Source organism: Canis lupus, chromosome 5 (assembly GCF_003254725.2).
Source record: "Canis lupus dingo isolate Sandy chromosome 5, ASM325472v2, whole genome shotgun sequence".
In the NCBI taxonomy this organism is placed as follows: Eukaryota; Metazoa; Chordata; class Mammalia; order Carnivora; family Canidae; genus Canis; species Canis lupus.
Window position 1 is genome coordinate 32,397,469 of NC_064247.1, and position 18,360 is coordinate 32,415,828.

Here is an 18,360-nt window from a genome sequence, read left to right on the forward strand (position 1 = left end):
ACAGCCTTCGCAGTGGGTGAGCAGCGGCCTTAGGACCTGGGGAAGGGAGCCGGGCGCTTTATAAATGAACACCTCGGCGCCGCGCGGCTACGTCTTTGCGACACTGTCGCAACCTCGTCGCTTTGTATCACACCTCTCGTGAGGGGCACAGCAGGCCAACTTTGGGGAGGGGGCCGGCGGAGGCTAAAGGGGTTGGCAGTACTTCCAGATAAGCCCACCGTGAACTCCCATCCAGCCAGACCCTTAAATCTTAAAGCCACGGATAAACAGTCCAGTGAAACCTTGGCAGGTGGTTTCCAGCAACGGCGCTGAGGAATTGACCCCCGCCCCCCCAAAAAGACCCCCGAGCTAGGAACAAGCCCCCAGCCCAACTCTGCGAGCTCGCGCTGAGGCTGAAAGGCTGTGACGTCACAATCAAGGCTTTTCGCCCGTAACCGGGACCCCCGATTGTGATTGGATAATTCGGATGAAGGCGGTGATGGGGAAGAAGGGCGGGAACAAATCCCAGAGACAAAGAAGGCCTTTGGGTGGGACAGAGAGAGGCAACCAGAGGGCAACCCCCCAGCCCGAGGGCCCTACTTAGAGTCTGGAACCCCGGATCGCGGCCCCGGAGAGCGGAGCGGAAGTGGACCCGGGCCTCTGCCAGAGCGTCCCCCGCCCGGCGCGGTGGGGGCGGGGCCTCGGGGCGGGGTTATGTGGGGGCGGGGCAGCTGAGAGGGGCCCCCGGGAGGGGCCATGGAGAAGCCGGAGGCTGTGGGGGCCGCTGGCGGCCTCGGTGGGGAGTCTCCGGGAGGGGCGAGCAGGGGAGCGCTAGGAGGCGTCGGAGGAGTCGAGGCAGATGCCGGGCCGCCCTCCGGTGCTGCCTTGTTTCACGGTTCTGAGCCCCCCCTGCACTCTGGAGGGATCGTAACTCGCAGTCCTAGAGTTAGCCGGCCCTCGGCGAGGGTAGCAGTCCCCGGTTCCGGGCCCAGCCAGCACCCTGGGGAGGTTGCGGGCCTGAGCGCCGGGTCCTGCCCAAACCCTGACGGATTCAATGCCCCCTTCCCTGGAACCAGTGTATCCGGGACCTGCGGCCTCGGGTCTGGGGGCTCTGGGGTGTACAACTCGGGATGCAGTCCGCCGCGCTCCGGGTCAACTTGCTCGCACTCCCACAAACCTGGTGAGGGCCGACCCCGGAGCATCCTAAAAAACAGCAGCTCCATCTTGATGCAGAAGTGCCTCCATGCGGACAAGTAAGGAGCCCCGCTCAGGGGGCAGCGGCGCGGAGCCCGGAGGGCGGGGTTCCCGACACTGGAGGGGGCGGAGCTAGGGGAGAGGGTGGTGTCCTAAGAACTAGGAAGGAGAGCGGCTGAGGGCTGTGAGCTGGGAATTCTCGGGTTCCAGGCTCTCTGGGGCCGCAGCTGGGGCCCAGTAAACGTTGTCAGGCCAGTATGTGATTATCATCAGGTATGGCACCCTCGCCTCGCCATCCTCAGGCTCCTGCGCCTCTGAGATCACGAGAGGATACAAGAGAAAGGTTTTTGAATAACTGAAGGAACGAGGGAGGGTTGTGAAGGGAAGGTCACTGGAAGATTTCCTTCTCCTCTCTTGGGTCCTACCCCTATTCCAGGAAAAAGTCTCAGCGGTGGGATGAGATGAATATTCTGGCCACCTACCACCCTGCTGACAAGGACTATGGATTCATGAAGGTGGATGAGCCCAGCACTCCCTACCACAGGTGCTGAGCCCTCAGCCCTCATCATTCAGCCCAGAACCTTCCCTATTCAGAGAGGGTAGAAGGGGAGGCAGAGAGACCCCAAGAACTGGGCACAGCCTGATGCCTGCATCCCAGCACTGCTTCCTCCCTCCTCTGCAGGCTGCAGGACGGTGATGAGGACCTGCCTGGAGCATCCTCTTGCACAGTGACTCCTGAGGCGCTGGCTGAGAGGTGAGAGTCCAGCCAGAGATCAGAAGAGATGTGAGGCCTCTTCCTAACCTCACCCCTGGGGTCAGAGCCAGTTCTGCTTTTTCGGCCACCAAAATGAGAGGTGGTACAGTTCCCTGCTATCAGGACTGACCAAGGTCAAGATCAGGGAGTCAGCCCAGCTAGGCCCCCCTTGTGATCTCCCCTTTGGCGCCCCCAACTAGTCTCCCTCCCCTTCAGGTTTGCAACAATGGACAATTTGTACCCCAAGGTCCTACAGTACGATGATAACAGAAGCCCAGGGTCTTCAGACAACTTTTCCAAGACACGTGAGATGAGGGGTCGGGACTGAGGAGAAAGGGGAGGCAGAGTGAACCCTCCATGGGAGCCTGGCGGGAAAGCCAAGCTCTCACAATGGCCCACAGACTCCAGTGATTTTGAAAAGCACCGAAAGTCACACTACGACGAAGGAAAGTTCCTTACAGCTCAGAAAAATCCTTCTTCCAGTAATAAGCACAGTGACGGGGCTAGCACTAGCATGGGCAGTAGCAGTCGAGGCATAATGCGGGACCCAGAGCCCAGGCCTGCGGAGAGAGGCTGGCCGGGAGGACTGGCCAGAGGAGTCAAAGATGAGATTGGCCTGGTGACCAGGAACCACCTCTTGGAAGTCAAGGGTCAGCTGTGGTGCCTGAGAGGGAGGTGATGGGAGGCACCCCCAGGGAAGATAGAAGGCGGAGGAGGTGGGGTCCTCAGCATAACGGCCCTCGGGAAGCCTCAGACAGCCCTGGGGAATGGATAGGTCACCAGGGTTTTCTCACATGGGAGGAGGACACAGAATTGAGATGAAAATCGGGGGCCTGAGCTTCTCCCCTGAGGGAGGGCATTATGGACACCTGGGGGTCCTAGACCCCCGACGTGGCTGGAAGACTCAGATCATTGGGGTGACTCTCCAGATTCCCGTAGCTTCCGAAATCAGTGCCCAGTTTCAGCCGCCATCACGTCAGACAAGGAGATTGGCCTGCAACGAAAAGAGTATTATAGCAAAGGGAGGTACCTGAGGTGCTCCCCACACCCGGAGCTCGAGGAGGACACAGAAGATGAGCATGACCAGCAGGACAGTGAGAGCTGGGCTGGGTCAGCCTGGGACGGGGGGTGCTGGTAGCCAGCAGACTAGTGGGGTGCCCCAATCTTGATCCCGTGATGCTTGCAGGCTCAGTAAATTTTAACTGGGTGATTGAGAACCCCATAAGCACAGAGGTCCGTCTGCTGGACCACACAGGAAACCCTGTTCAGGATCACCAGGCCACTGAAGACTGCCTGACGGGGACAGTGGCGACATCACAGCCTGGTGAGGGCACCAGGCCACAGTGTCTGGCTTTTGACAAGCACTCAGCCCCCCAGCTCCCCTTCTTTGCATACCGGTGGATCAGCAATGGTTACTGAGCATGGTCCCAAGCATCCTGGTGTGCAAGGCCTGTGTTGTTCAGAGAGGAACCAGGGAGACTCCAAAGGATTTGGGGCCCTCTCCAGCATGGCACTATCCACTGGCCCCACGCCTGCTCCCTGACTCCTCTCTGCTACCCGCCCCCCTCCAGGAGCCGGCCTGTCCTCCAAAGACAGAGCAGAGTCAGGCTGGTGTCAGTGGCTGGTATCCAAGGGGCTCAACTGGCAGAGTCCGGAAAGTTTGGAGAGAGAACCTGGAAGCAATTGAAATTCCCCACACCAAAACCAATGCAGACGTGAGCCCGGGCAGGGGCGAGAGGCTGCCTGTGCTGGCCAGGGAGGGAGAGGGCCTGAGTGGGTGGTTCCAGGGAGTTTCGGAGTAATGTGGGCCGGATCTCCTGGCCGCTTCAAGAAAGCCAGTAGCCCAGTCCTTTCTCTCTGCAGACGAAACCCTGCGGCTTCGCTGGACACAAGAGGAGGAAGCCAGACAATGGAAAATGTAGGCAGCTGGGGATGGGGTGGGGACCAGCCCCTCCCAGCCCTCACCACAATTGAGGTGGGCAATAAAGAGACACGCAGGAGTCTGGGCGCCGTGAGTTGTGACTGGGCCTGCTGGGTCAGTGAGGACAGGAGGAGCGAGGGACCTCTGCACGCAGGAAACCACAGCAGGCGGAGCCCAGAAAAGAGCTGGGAGCTGCTTGGGATACTGGATCAGCAGGGATCTGTGAGGCCCAGAAGACCCATCTGCAGCAGGGTGACAGTGATTGGTGTGGCACCGCCAACCCACCAATCCCAACCTTACCAATAGCACCATGAATTCTTACAACCCTGGGAGGGCAGCGGGGGGAGGGGGAGCGAGTCACCAACCCCATCTTCCAGATGGTGCACCTGAGGACTCAGAGAGCTCACCCAGGGTTACCTCGCCTCTCTGAGTGACTGAATGAGTATTTGACCCCCTATGTGCCTCCCCAATCCCCACAACTAAAGGAGAAAGAAGCAGAGACTAGAGCTCCCAGTAGGAAGGGGACAGCACAGTCTCCGTGGGCGGGGCTGTGGCTTCCCGCCTGGCCCCGCCTCTGCCCCTCCCAGAGCTGCCAGCAAGTGTGAGGTGAGAGCTCCTCCTTGGACACCCCAGACCCTCCGCGAAGGAATCGAGCCCCCACCCCCACCCCCCGGCTCTTCCCCGGGAGAGGACCCCCTCCGCCTTCCTCATCAACCCCTCCTGGGGCGGGGAGCGCTTCCACGTGGACCCCCCACCACCCATCTGGCCTCAGAGCCAATCAAGTGGAGATGACCGTCAAGCTGGATTTTGAGGAGTGTCTCAAGGACTCACCCCGCTTCCGGTAAGTGTGCACGGGTCTGGGGGAGCACAGGAGGTAAGGCCCGACCCCCTTCCCCCAGCGCACATACTTACACACCTACAACCTTTCTCGGTCCAGATGTCCTGCCAGGGACGCAGAGGGGTGTGGGGTGGGGGGCAAAGTAGCACCTTTGTTGTGCAACCCCAGGCCTGGGTGCTTTCCACCCCCTTTATGTGCCCAGGGAGTCTCTGGAGCCCCTCTATCTCCAGAGCTGACATTCCCACTTCCCGCTCCTGGGGACCCCTACCCCTCCCCCAGCACCTGCTGGGGCGGTTAGCAACTTCCTGCCCTCACCACATCCACCCTCCTTTTACTCTTCCTGCTGTGGCCTGGGCCCTGTGGCTCCCACACTGCGCAGAGGAAGGGAGCAAAAGAGGGCGGTGGTCAGGCCTTCTTCACTGGCCGGCCCTTCTGTCTGTCCCCTTACCCACCAACCCCAACCCTGGCCCTCCTGGGGTGCACGGATCAGATGGACCCCAGCTCTGCTCCTGTGACCCCATCCATCCATCCCTCTCTTCCCAGAGCCTCTATCGAGCTGGTGGAAGCCGAGGTGTCAGAGCTGGAGGCCCGGCTAGAAAAGGTGACATGGAGAGGTGACCCTGGATCGCCTTGAGGTGGGAGGGGCGGGACCAGGGAGAGAACGGGAGCTGGCGAAATTGTTCCAGGGGTTGTGAATGCTGATCCTGCGGGTAAATACTTCACTACTTCACGGGGCTGCAGAGAAGGAAGGGGCAGCTCCATACCCCCAGGGCACACAGGGCCTTGGAAGACCAGAAACCCTGTGGGCTTATTGGGTCAGCTGGGCCTCTGGGGAAGGCAAGACTCTTCCGCCCCCAGGGAGCCCACAGACAGCCTTGGGGAGATAAGCCAGCCAGACACTTAAACATGATACAGGAAGGCCCTCCCTGGCTACTTTGTATAAAACGTGCATCCGCACGCATACACGCTCCTGCCCCTTTACTTGGCTTCACTTTTCTCTGTTTTCTCTCTAGCGTTTACCCTGCTCTCACGTGTGATGTGTTTATCTGCCTTGCTAGCTTCCTCCTGCTCCCTAAAGAGTCCTTGCAGATGTGCTGACTTAGCCCAGCACCTGTTAGCATGGCGCCAGAGGGGCAGCAGTCAAGCGCAGCTCCGCTGGTCCTCTACTCATGGGCTCACACGCCGCAGTCCCATCAGAAGCACATGGTCCTCTCCCAGCTTGCATGGTCGTCGGCAGATGCTAGTTCCTTGTAGAACTAAGGCCTTGACCTGCCCAGGGTACCCCCCAGTCCCCTGGGGGGTACCCCAGGGACCCATCCCTGGGCAGTTCACATCATAGCAGCTTGCTTCTTCAAGCCTGTCGGGGATGGGGGGCGGGGGGTCACTCCCATGTGTGCCACCAACATGGCATCAGCTTACGTCGAAATGTAGTCACAGGTGCAGAGAATGTGTCATCTTTGCCCCGTGGCATAACCTGACCATGGGAGCACTGTCCTGTGGCCTTTGCCGCATTCTGTTGGTAGGATCAGGTCACATGTCTCACGCTTAGGGGGGTAGGGATGATGCAAGAGAGGGAACCATTCAGAGTCACCTTAAAGTGTGTCTGTCACATCTGCCAGTTTTCTTGTTTCTCCCCCACGAGAACGTTAAGTGCTGTGAGGGACTTTTATGTTTTGTTTTTGTTCAATCCCCAGTGCCTGTACCAGAGTCTGAAGGTTAGCAGGTGACCAATTCACAAATACATATTTTTTATTTAAACTTTTTCACTTTTGGGACTCCTGGGTGCCTCAGCAGTTGGGCATCTGCCTTCGGCTCAGGTCATGACCTGGGGTCCTGGGATCGAGTCCTGCATCGGGCTCCCCACAGGGAGCCTACTTCTCCCTCTGCTTGTGTCTCTGCCTCTCTGTGAATAAATAAAATATTTTTAAAAAGTTTTTTTTTCACTTTTTAAATTTCTTTTTTAAAGACTTAGTTACTTGACAACGAGAGAGCACGCACATGTGTGAGTGGCAGGGAGGGGAGAGGCAGAGGGGGAGGGAGAATCTCAAGCAGACTCCCCACTGAGTGCAAGTCCTCCCCCCCCCTTTACTCCCCACCCCAGTGTGGAGCTCAGTCCCTCAGCCCTGAGATCATGACCTAAGCTGAAATCAAGAGTCAGACACTTAAATGACCAAACCACCCAGGTGCCCCTAAGCTTTTTGATTTTTGAGTTATAGACTTTAGGAGAAGTTACAACAATCATGCAGGGAGGTCCCACGTCTTCATGCCCCAGTTTCCCCCAGAGGTGGCATCTCATATAACACTAGTACGTCACCAAAACCAGGAAATTGATGTTGGCACGTTGAACTATCTGCAGACCGTACTTGGATTTTACCTGTTTACATTTACAGTTGACCCTTGAACAGCAAGGGGGCTAGGGACACTGACCCTCCATGCAGTCAAAAATTGGCATATAATTCTTGACTCCCCCAAAGTTTTACTTATAGCCTGCCATTGACCAATAACATAAACAATCGATTAACATTTTTGTGTGGTGTATGTATTATATAGTGTTCATCAATAAAAGGAGCTAGAGAAAAGTACTATTAAGGAAATTATAAGGAAGAGGACCTCCTGGCTGGCTCAGTCAGCAGAGTGCACAACTCTTGATCCCAGGGTGGTGAATTCAAGCCACATGTTGGGTGTACAGCTTACTTTAAAAAAATTTTTTTGGGATCCCTGGGTGGCGCAGCGGTTTAGCGCCTATCTTTGGCCCAGGGCGCGATCCTGGAGACCCGGGATCGAATCCCACATCGGGCTCCTGGTGCATGGAGCCTGCTTCTCCTTCTGCCTGTGTCTCTGCCCCTCTCTCTCTCTCTCTGTGACTATCATAAATAATAATAAATAAATAAAAATTTATTATTTATTATTTATTTTAATTTTTATAAATTTTTATAAATAAAAAAAATTTTTTTAATTTTTTTAAAGGCTATTTTTTTATTAATTTTTATTTATTTATGATAGTCACAGAGAGAGAGAGAGAGAGAGAGGCAGAGACACAGGCAGAAGGAGAAGCAGGCTCCATGCACCAGGAGCCCGATGTGGGATTCGATCCCGGGTCTCCAGGATTGCGCCCCGGGCCAAAGGCAGGCGCCAAACCGCTGCGCCACCCAGGGATCCCTAAATTTTTATTTATTTATGATAGTCACAGAGAGAGAGAGAGAGGCAGAGACACAGGCAGAAGGAGAAGCAGGCTCCATGCACCAGGAGCCCGATGTGGGATTCGATCCCGGGTCTCCAGGATCGCGCCCTGGGCCAAAGATAGGCGCTAAACCGCTGCGCCACCCAGGGATCCCTACAGCTTACTTTTAAAAAATGAAAATAAAAGAACAAAATTTTGGAAAACATGAATCAGAAGGAAGCGAAAACACATTTATGGTACAGTAGTGTATTTTTTGGAAAAAATCCACTTACAAGTGGACCAGCGCATTTCAAACCCATGTTCAAGGGTTGACTACCCTTGTTTCAAAAAGTCTTTGTGTATAACTCAGTGGCACTTCATCACAAGCCTCTGTTCTTATAACCAGCATCACATTGAAAACACAAAACTCAGGCAGCCGGGCTCAGCGCTTTGGCGCCGCCTTCAGCCCGGGATGTGATCCTGGAGGCCCAGAATCGAGTCCCACGTCGGGCCCCTGCGTGGAGCCTGCTTCTCCCTCTACCTGTGTCTCTGCCTCTCTCTGTGTCTCTCATGAATAAATCTATAAAATCTTTTTAAAAAAAAAGAAAGAAAAGACAAAACTCCTAGGCGGCCTGGGTGGCTCAATGGGTCAAGCGTCCAACTCTTGGCTTCAGCTCAGGTCATGATCTCAGGATCATCATGAGATCAAGCCCCTGTCCACCTCTGTGCTGAGCATGGAGCCCGCTTAGGACTCTCCCTCTCTGGCAGCCCAGGTGGCTCGGCGGTTTAGCGCCACCTTCAGCCCAGGGCATGATCCTGGAGATCCCTGATGGAGTCCCACGTCAGGCTCCCTGCATCCTGCATGGAGCCTGCTTCTCCCTCTGCCTCTCTCTCCCTGTGTCTCTCATGAACAAAAAAAAAAAAAGGACTCTCCCTCTCCCTCAGCCCTCCCCACCACCACTCTTGCACGGTTTCTCTCTCTCTCTCTCAAAAAAAAAAAAAAAGATATGAAACTCCTATCACCACAAGGAGTTACCCTTTATCCTGATACCTCCCTGCCTTCTCGAACCTGCAGTTACCACCCTCTGTTCTCCCGACGTGTCATTTCTAGAACGTTACACAAGTGAAACCATACAGTAGGCCAGTTCTCAAGATTGGCCCTTTCTTTTTTTTTCCTCTCAGAATAATGCCCCTGAGGTCTGCTCAGGTTGTTGCCTATTGGTATGAGTAGTTCCCATATGGACGGTTGATTCCTTTGTGTTGCTGAGCACTGTTCCATCGCATGGATGGGCCAGTTTGTCATGAGTTCAGTTTTGTGAATGCTCACAGATTGAGAAAGGGTGGTGGGTAGGAAAAAAAAACACTCAGCGCCCCAGCACTACGCAGTGAAGTTGTGTCTGCGTCCTGGTCCCTGATCACAGACACCTCGTGGTGACATCTGATGAGATTGGATCATGGTCGCTGTCCTGACCATTAGTGACCCTGTCAGCCACCTTCAAGGCAAGCTGTAGTTCCCTGCAGCCTTCACTAGCCCTCAAAATTCTTTCTACTCATTAAAAGTTAATGGAGAACCTCTGGGCCCAGCTTTCTGATCCCCTGCCACCCCAAATCTCCATATGGAACTTCCCTGCTGGTCTCCTGTCCCCTGGGCTCAGCTGAAGGGCTCCACTGACGCTCTCTCTGTCCCAGCTATGTTGACTCAGGCCCGAACCAAGTGGGGTCACCTCAGAGGCAATGCAGTTCCCAAGCAAGGGCCCGAGATCAGGAGACCTCGCTTTGGTTTCTGGCTCAGCTGCCTGGCTCTTCCAGAGGGACCCTCCTCGGATCAGACCTAGGAGCACCCTAACTTGCCATCTTTGTTTGCCCTGACCCTGTGGCCAGGGAGCTGATTAATCTGGCGAGGGAATGTGCCATGAGCACAGAATGGGACAGCTCCAGCTGGGAAGGACTGGGGAATTCAGTGCCACCCAGGTGGAGCATTTGTCCTGTGAGCCAACAGTGGATGAGGGTGGGGTATCTGGGGAGCACTGGATCCGGGCAGGTGGGGCAGGCCTGGGGGGCTACGCGTGTCAAGGGACAGAGAAAGACTGTTCAAAGGTGAAGCTGACACCAGCTGTGGTGAGAGGCTGGGAGATTTGTCTTCCAGGCACAGAGCAGTTAAGCACCAGGGGTGTGTTAGAAACTGGGGGTGCCCAGCTGGGCTGCAGAGGCGAAGGTGAGGTTGGGCAGCAGGGGCACAGGCCTGGGGAAGAGCAGAGCAGGGGGACCAGGGTGGGGTCCCCCAACTCTCTGTCACTCTGTTGCTTCTTAGCTTCTCAAGCTGGGGAATGGCCTCCTGGAAAGTGGGCGCCACTACCTGGCCGCTGGCCGCACCTTCATCGCTGGCATTTGTGACCTGGCCCGCCTGGGTCCACCAGAGCCCATGATGGCGGTAGGTGGAAGCCCAAGCCACACTGGGCTGGAGTCCGGAACATGGACATCCTCTGCGAGGGGAGGGTGAACCTGGGCTGGGGCCACGGCCAGAGGCCACCTGGCGGGCTGGGTGTAGATGGTAGGTGCTGCTGCCCCATGTCTGCTACCCTCTCTCTGCCACTTCGTGCCCAGGAGTGTCTGGACAAGTTCACCACGAGCCTCAGCCACAAGCTGGACAGCCATGCGGTAAGGGAGCAGAGCAGGTGGGACCGGTGTCCGGCCTCTGTGGCCTGGGTCTCGCCTGCCAATTTCTGCTTTTCCTCAGGAGCTTTTAGATGCCACCCAGCACACGCTGCAGCAGCAGATCCAAACCCTGGCCAAAGAGTGAGTCGGGAGGGGAACCAGGCCTCCATCCTTCTTCCTGTCCCCACAGGGGCCTCCCTGGGACTCTCTGCTGGGAGTAGGGGGAGCTATTGGGTTGTTTTTCCGCTCCTCCACAGAGGTCTTCGGGGCTTCCGAGAGGCTCGCAGGGATTTCTGGAAGGGGGCTGAGAGCCTGGAGGCTGCTCTTATCCATAACGCCGAGGTCCCCAGGCGCCGGGCCCAGGAGGCAGAAGAGGCGGGCGCTGCCTTGAAGACTGCGCGGGCTGGATACCAGGGACGAGCCCTGGATTATGCCCTGCAGGTGCCCACCCCAACCCATCCCGCCTCGGGATCCCAGGGCCTCTGGCCCCTCGGAGGCTGGAGAGGGCCCCCTGTGCAGTGGGAGGGGGCGCTGTGGTTGAAAGACTGACCTGAGGGCTTTTGGGGGCCCTCAGATCAACGTGATTGAGGACAAGAGGAAGTTTGACATCATGGAGTTTGTGAGTTACGGTGGTGGTGGTGGTGGTGGTGATGGCAGGGTGGAGGAGAGCCTGCTGATGGGGTGGTAGTAGGGAAGAAGGAGAGACAGAGAGTGCCTTGTCAGCTCCACCCCTTGCCCACCTTGTCACCCAGGTGCTGCGGCTGGTGGAGGCCCAAGCTATCCATTTCCAGCAGGGCCACGAGGAGCTGGGCAAGCTGGCCCAGTATCGCAGGGAGCTGGGCGCCCAGGTGGGGCCCCGGGGAGCAGGCCAGTGGGGGCGGAGGGGCCTCTAAGATACCTGTCCTGGCCTAGTGGGGGGCGGCGGGGGGAACATCTGAAATGCCCATGGTGTGCCCAGTTGCACCAGCTGGTCCTGAATTCAGCTCGTGAGAGGAGAGACATGGAGCAGAGACACGTGCTGTTGAAGCAGAAGGTGAGGTCCTTGGGGTGCAGCAGGGCCTGGTGCCTCGGCCTCTGCCCGCTTCAGCTGCCCTTTGACCCTCCTGTGCCCCCCAGGAGCTGGGTGGGGAGGAGCCAGAGCCAAGCCTAAAGGAAGGGCCTGGTGGCCTGGTGATGGAAGGACACCTCTTCAAACGGGCCAGCAACGCATTTAAGACCTGGAGCAGGTGAGGGAAAGGCGCCCCCATCACCCCCACCCACCCAAATCACCTAAACATTTGTTGAGATAGGGTGCCGAGCACAGAGAAAAAAAGACAAGACCCACCAGCTTCGCAGACTTTGTATCCCACCGCAGAGACCCACAGTGAATTCTGTTATGTTGGGAGAGAAGAGCAGCACAGGAGAAAAAATACTAAAGCAGAGGGTGTGAAGAGCTGAGGACGGGTCATGGTTTTAGGTGGGGTGGTCAGGGCAGGCTTCGTGAGAAGGTGGTTTCGGGGTGAAGACTTGAAGGATATCTCGGGGAGAGAACATTCTAGGCAGAAGGAGGAGCCAGTGACAGAGCTCTGAGGGTGGGGGGACAGAGGGAGGGAGGAAGATGTGGGGCAAGGAGAAGTTGGAGCTAGTGTGGGTGTGCTCAGCGACATGGGGCCTTGTCAGCTTCTGTAGGGACTTAGGAGCCCCTGCAGGTATGGGGCGGGCTGGTCATTTGCTGTGACTCTACTTCCTGTCCCAGGGCCACTGCCAGCCCGTCGGGGACGTTGGCCCAAGTCAGAAAATTGAGCCTTTCCCTAGGATGCTTCTGTCAAAATTGTAGCAAGAGACACAGGGCGCCTTGGCTGGTCCACTCTGTGGAGCCTGTGACTCTTGATCTCAGGGTTCTGGGTTCGAGCCCCACGTTGGGTGTAGAGATCACATAAAAATAAAATCTTTTTTTTTTTTTTAAGATGTTTAAATTTACTCATGAGAAACACAGAGAGGCAGAGACACAGGCAGAGGGAGAAGCAGGCTCCATGCGGGGAGTCGGATACAGAACTCGATCCCAGGATTAGGACCTGAGCCAAAGGCAAATGCTCAACCGCTGAACCACCCACGTGTCCCAAAATAAAATCTTTATAAAAAACAATTGTAGGAGCGCCTGGCTGGTTCAATGAGTAGAGAGCACATGACTCTTGGTCTGGGAGTTGTGAGTTCGAGCTCCACAAGGGTATAGCAATTACTTTAAAAAACAAAAAACAAACCTTGGGGTTCCTGGGTGGCTCAGCGCATGAGCGTCTGCCTTTGGCTCAGGGCGTGACCCCAGGGTCCTAGGATCAAGACCCACGTTGGGCTCCAGGCAGGGAGCCTGCTTCTCCCTCTGCCTGTGTCTCTGCCTCTCTCTCTGTGTCTCTCATGAATAAATAAAATCTTTTTTTTTAATCTTTAAAAAATTATAGTAGAGTATTTTTATTGGAAAAAGCATTTTACTTCTGGAAATTTGTCTTCACGAATGCATCAAATCTGGGTTGTCTGAGGTGTGAGCAGTGCCGCTTTGGGTGTCCTGGCCTACAAGGCCGTGCGCCCTCCTGACGGGATGTGGTGGTCAGCACGGCTCTCTAGGCAAGATCTTCATGGAGCAAAGGGCACACAGCCTCTCAACAGTCCCTGTCCCAAGTGCATCCCAGTGCCACTCATGTCCACAACTCTGTTCCCACCTCCTCCAGACGCTGGTTCACTATTCAGAGCAACCAACTGGTTTATCAGAAGAAGTACAAGGTAGGTGGGCTGGGCACTGGGTGCCGGGGCCTGGTGACACCCTGCCCCTGCCGCAGCTGTGTGGATGGCTGCCCCTTGTCACCTTCCTTCCCCTTCCAGGACCCCGTGACCGTGGTGGTGGATGACCTTCGCCTCTGCACTGTGAAGCTCTGCCCCGACTCAGAAAGGCGGTTTTGCTTTGAGGTTGTGTCCCCCAGCAAGTGAGTGCAGAAGTCAGGGGTGATTGATGCTCCTGATGCTCCACTGTGTCTAAATCTTTTTTTTTTTTTTTAAGATTTTATTTGTTCCAAAAAAAAAAAAAAAAGATTTTATTTGTTTATTCATGAGAGACACACAGAGAGAGGCAGAGACACAGGCAGAGGGAGAAGCAGGCTTCCTGCGGGGAGCCCAATGTGGGACTTGATCCCAGGATCCCGGGGTCACGACCTGAGCTGAAGGCAGATGCTCAACCTCTGAGCCACCCAGGTGCTCCTGTGTCTAAATCTTTGCCAACAGGGAGGCAGGGCTGATCATAGAGCGTTAACCTTCTGGTGGCTAGATTGGGGGACAGACCGGGAGGTGTCCTGGCGAGAAAGGATAAGGCAATGGGGGATATTTAGAAAGATCTGACCCATTGGTGCCAAATCTCTATTCAACTGGTGTTTCATATGTCAGTACAACGGGTACCGGTTGAATAGCAGCTGGAGGTAAGCCAGCCTATCCTGAGCCTCCCTGGGCCTCACACCACCTGCGCCCCTCTGCTCTCCCCTCCTGCCCAGGTCCTGCCTCCTGCAGGCTGACTCGGAGCGTCTTCTGCAGCTGTGGATCAGTGCTGTGCAGAGTAGCATCGCCACGGCCTTCAGCCAGGCTCACCTCGAGGACAGCCCCCGGGGGCCAGGCCAGGTGCCTTAATCGGAGGGTACAGGGCCGGGCTGCCCAGGGAGATGAGGCACCCTTCCCCAAGCCCCATAGCCATCCTTTCCACCTCTGTCTCCCCTAGGGCTCAGGATACCCGGCCATGAGCTCCTCCGCTACCCTGGGCTGTGGCGGGATGAGCAGGGGCAGGGACCCAGGCGGAGCTGGGCACGTGGCAGCCCAGGTGCAGAGCGTAGACGGCAATGCCCAGTGCTGTGACTGCCGAGAGCCAGCCCCAGAGTGGGCCAGCATCAACCTGGGTGTCACTCTGTGCATCCAATGCTCAGGCATCCACAGGTCACTCCCCACTACCCCAGCGGGGCCCTACTCCTTCCGGCTGGGGTCTGGGGAGGGGGCAGGATAGAGTTCCTCCCGCGGGCTCCCCCCTCCTCCTTGCCCTGCTGTCACTGGGCACAGCGTCCTGGTCTGGCCAGAGGGATTTTTTTTTTTTTTTAAGATTTATTTATTTATTCAGAGAGAGAGAGAGGCAGAGACACAGGCAGAGGAAGAAGCAGGCTCCATGCAGGAAGCCCGATGTGGGACTCGATCCCAGGTCTCCAGGATCACACCTCAGGCTGCAGGCGGCGCTAAACCGCTGCGCCACCAGGGCTGCCCTGGCCAGAGGGATTTATAGGCTTGACTGGAGGCATGAGGTTGGGGCTCTTAAGGGTAAAGGAACCAATGAGCAGAGAGAGGAAAGGTCACCAGGCCTCAGCAAGTCTGTGAGGCATTCCATCTGAATCGGTCTGGCTGAAGGAGGGGAATGGCAGGGCAAGAGAAGGGAGGTGGCTGAAGAGGATGAGGCCCTGACACTGAAATGTAGGAGAAGGGGGAAGAGGGAAGGATGAACAGAGCCAGGCCACGCAGCCCGCTGCCCTGCCGCCTCCTGGTCAGTGCCTCTGCGTGCCTGCTGTGCTCATCTGGCTGCTGCTGCCCCGAAGAGGGCCTGACTCCCACTCTGACCCCCCAGGAGCCTCGGGGTTCACTTCTCCAAAGTCAGGTCTCTGACACTTGACTCATGGGAGCCAGAACTGGTGAAGGTGACTTGGGGTGTCGTGATGAGAAGCGGGTGGGGTGGGGTGAGTCCAGGATGGCAGCGCCCGGAGAGCTCAGACACTCACCTCCCTCCCACCTGTCTGTCTGTGTCTGTGTCTCTGTCTGGGCCACCCAAAGCTTATGTGCGAGCTGGGGAATGTTGTCATCAACCAGATCTATGAGGCCCGCGTGGAGGCCATGGCAGTGAAAAAACCAGGGCCCACCTGCTCCCGGTGAGATTGGGATGGAAGTGCTGGGGCTGCCTACTGGCGGGGAAGAAAGAGGGTCTGGGTCCAGAGGAGGGAAGACTATCCACCTTCTTCCCTGCCATACTCTGCCAGGCAGGAGAAGGAGGCCTGGATTCATGCCAAATATGTGGAGAAGAAGTTCCTGACCAAACTTCCTGAGATACGAGGGCGAAGAGGTGGCCGGGGGCCCTCCAGGGGACAGCCTCCTGTGCTCCCCAAGCCTTCCATCAGGTCCCAGCCGGGAAGCTGCAGAGCCAGGCCAGGTATACCATTGCTCGGACATTCGGTGAGCCGGGCTGCGTGCCCAGCACTATGTCACACCCGGTGAGGAGGCACAGAGCATGGGGCCCCAGCCCTCCCCTTACCAATGTTGGGGGCGGACCACACTAACACTGATTTTACAAGGCAAGAGTTTCAGGGGCTAAGTGAAGACTGGGGAGGAGCATGGGGCTGGGGATAGGCAGGGAGGGTCTCAACCACAAGAAAAGTCAGGAGGGAGAATGAAAAGGCCTGTGGAGGCGGGAGCTTGGCTGGAGCAGAGGGAACCAGAGCCACTGGGGCTGTTGGCTCCCTTGTGACGGTCCAGCCAGTCCAGGTAAGTGAACAGGAGGAGCTGAATGATGCTGTCCATGCCCCCTGCCCTGCAGGCCCTGCACGCACACACACCCCCACCTCCCACTGCTGTCCCCGGAGTCCCGAACACACACGGAGCCTCCCCAAACTGAGGAATGACCTGTCCCATCAGAGCATTTGGGGCCTGTGCCTAGGGCTTCTTACCAGACCCACGGCCAATTTCCTTCAGCAGAGCCCCCCTCCGATGACCTGGGCAGCCTCCACCCGGGGGCCCTGCTGTTTCGAGCTGCCGGGCACCCTCCATCCCTCCCCACCATGGCCGATGCCCTCGCCCACGGAGCTGATGTCAACTGGGTCAATGCAGCTCGGGAAAATGCCACGCCACTGATCCAGGCCACGGCTGCTGTGAGTCTTGCCCACTACCTACTGCGACTAGGGACCTGCTCTTACCCCTACCCCCCTTAGGGAATGATGACCAATAGAGACGGGTTGCTAAGGGGTTATGTGATTTGGAGGCAGGCAACCTGGGTTTGAATCCACGTTCACACCACTCACTGTTGTGAACCTCTGTGCCTCAAGTGTGCTCGTCTGTAGAACAGATAACATACCGCATGACGCTGTACTGTGGACTTAACCTATGCATACCGGGAAGGGGCTGGAGCAGAGCCTGACACAGTTGCACCCCAGCCCCAAACCTCTTTAGTCTGCTCCTAAAGATGCCACTTTCTCTCCCGTTTTCAACCTCTCCATGCAGAATTCTCTTCTGGCCTGTGAGTTTCTCCTCCAGAACGGGGCGAATGTGAACCAGGCAGACAATCACGGCCGGGGGCCGCTGCACCACGCAACCATTCTGGGCCACACCGGGTAGGGGCGGGCGGGGCGGATGGCTGCGGGAAAGAAGGGCCCGGATATGGTGAGTGGCCGGCTGAACCTGTCTGTCCTTTCCAGGCTAGCCTGCCTGTTCCTGAAACGAGGAGCCGACCTGGGAGCTCTGGACTCCGAAGACAAAGACCCCTTGACGATCGCCATGGAAACGGCCAACGCTGACATCGTCACCCTGTGCGGCTGTTTGGGGGCGGGGCCAGCTCTTGCCCTACCCACCTGGGGGCGGGGCTTGGGAGCTGCTGGCCGGCTGCCGGACCCGGCAAGAGGAAGGGTGCTCCGAGTGTAGACCCGGGACGGGGAGTAGGAAGGGGGGCGGGTAGGGAGCACGGATGGTGAGTTCGTCCCCAGTGGCAGACTAAAGGGTTGGTAAACGCCTTTAAGCACTGGACCCCAGGGGGACAGATGAATTAACGACCCCAGCTCAGAGGACGGGGAGTGGGAGTGGGGCCCTGAACAGAAAGTCATTCGTGCCTGAATCCTTCTTCTTCAGGCTACGCCTGGCAAAGATGAGAGAGGTCGAGGCGGCCCAGGGCCAGGCAGGTAAAGTACCTCCCGCCCCGCCACGCGCTTTCCTTGCTGAGCTTCTGGCCCCCGCAGACCTGCCTCGCGGACCCGGCTGCATAGACTAATTTCATTACTTATTGCACAAATGTGTATTGAGTGCGTGTGAGAGCGCACGTCTTCGAACCCCGAGAGGGCCGGGCCGGGGCGCTGTGCCCACGGTGAGCGCGCTCCAACCCGGCCCGGCCAGCGCCTCGCCAGCCCAGCCCTTGCTCCCTCCCTCCCCTCAGGAGACGAGACGTATCTGGACATCTTCCGCGACTTCTCCCTCATGGCGTCGGACGACCCAGAGAAGCTGAGCCGGCGCAGTCACGACCTGCACACGCTCTGATCCCGCATCCCGGCCCCCTCTGCCCCACCCCGCCGGTCCCTGGGCCATTAAAGCCTCTGTGCTCTGCGCTTCCCGTTGTCATTCCTCTGCGGGGCGCCATCCTCCGGCCGGGCCGGGGCTGCGGGAGCGGTGGGGGTTTGCGAGCTCGAGTCACGCGAGGGGCCACTCCGGGACAGCGAGGCGGAGGCCGCAGCCCTAGCACCCGGCGGCCCTGGGCGGAGCTGTCGGGCTCGGGCGACATGGCCAGACGCGGCGGGCCTGGCAGAGGAGAGGCCGCCCGCGTGGGCTGGGGGGCCGGCCTCCCATAGGGGGCCGCTGGCGTCGGGCCGGGACGGAGAGGCTGGCTTGGGCCACCCCGGCCCCGAGGCATCCCCGGAATGCGGCGGCTCAGCACCCGCCCCCTCGGGAGTTCCCGACGCGAGCGCCCGGGTGAGCACCGCCCCCAGCCCGGGACGGCGGGGCCTCGGGCCCCGCGCGGAGCTGCAGACGTGAGGTCGGGCACTCCTGAGCGCCTGCGGGGCGGTCGCGGCCACATCCGGAGCGACGCGCCTGAGTCACCCTCCAGACCCCACCCCCGG

General features: G+C 57.7%; 1 protein-coding gene across 6 annotated transcripts; it reads left to right on the forward strand.

Moving 5' to 3' along the window:
- The first annotated feature begins 1,650 nt into the window (after positions 1-1,650).
- Positions 1,651-18,105, forward strand: ACAP1 (ArfGAP with coiled-coil, ankyrin repeat and PH domains 1). Of its 6 annotated transcripts, XM_035716349.2 has the most exons (25): positions 1,651-1,717; positions 1,856-1,927; positions 2,175-2,232; positions 3,791-4,689; positions 5,230-5,287; positions 10,158-10,277; positions 10,451-10,504; positions 10,584-10,642; positions 10,759-10,942; positions 11,076-11,120; positions 11,254-11,349; positions 11,460-11,534; positions 11,618-11,727; positions 13,204-13,255; positions 13,355-13,455; positions 14,014-14,137; positions 14,235-14,446; positions 15,120-15,189; positions 15,323-15,417; positions 15,526-15,695; positions 16,235-16,410; positions 16,760-16,869; positions 16,954-17,161; positions 17,381-17,430; positions 17,682-18,105. In XM_035716349.2, the coding sequence occupies exons 4-25, from the start codon at positions 4,637-4,639 to the stop codon at positions 18,088-18,090; spliced, it is 2,631 nt and encodes an 876-aa protein (XP_035572242.2). In that variant the 5' UTR covers positions 1,651-1,717; positions 1,856-1,927; positions 2,175-2,232; positions 3,791-4,636; the 3' UTR covers positions 18,091-18,105. The 6 variants fall into 6 exon arrangements, with proteins under 6 accessions (XP_035572242.2, XP_048966098.1, XP_048966099.1 ...); XM_049110141.1 differs by lacking the exon at positions 2,175-2,232 and having other exon boundaries at positions 1,673-1,717; XM_049110142.1 differs by lacking the exon at positions 1,651-1,717 and having other exon boundaries at positions 16,238-16,410.
- Positions 18,106-18,360: the final 255 nt, after the last annotated feature.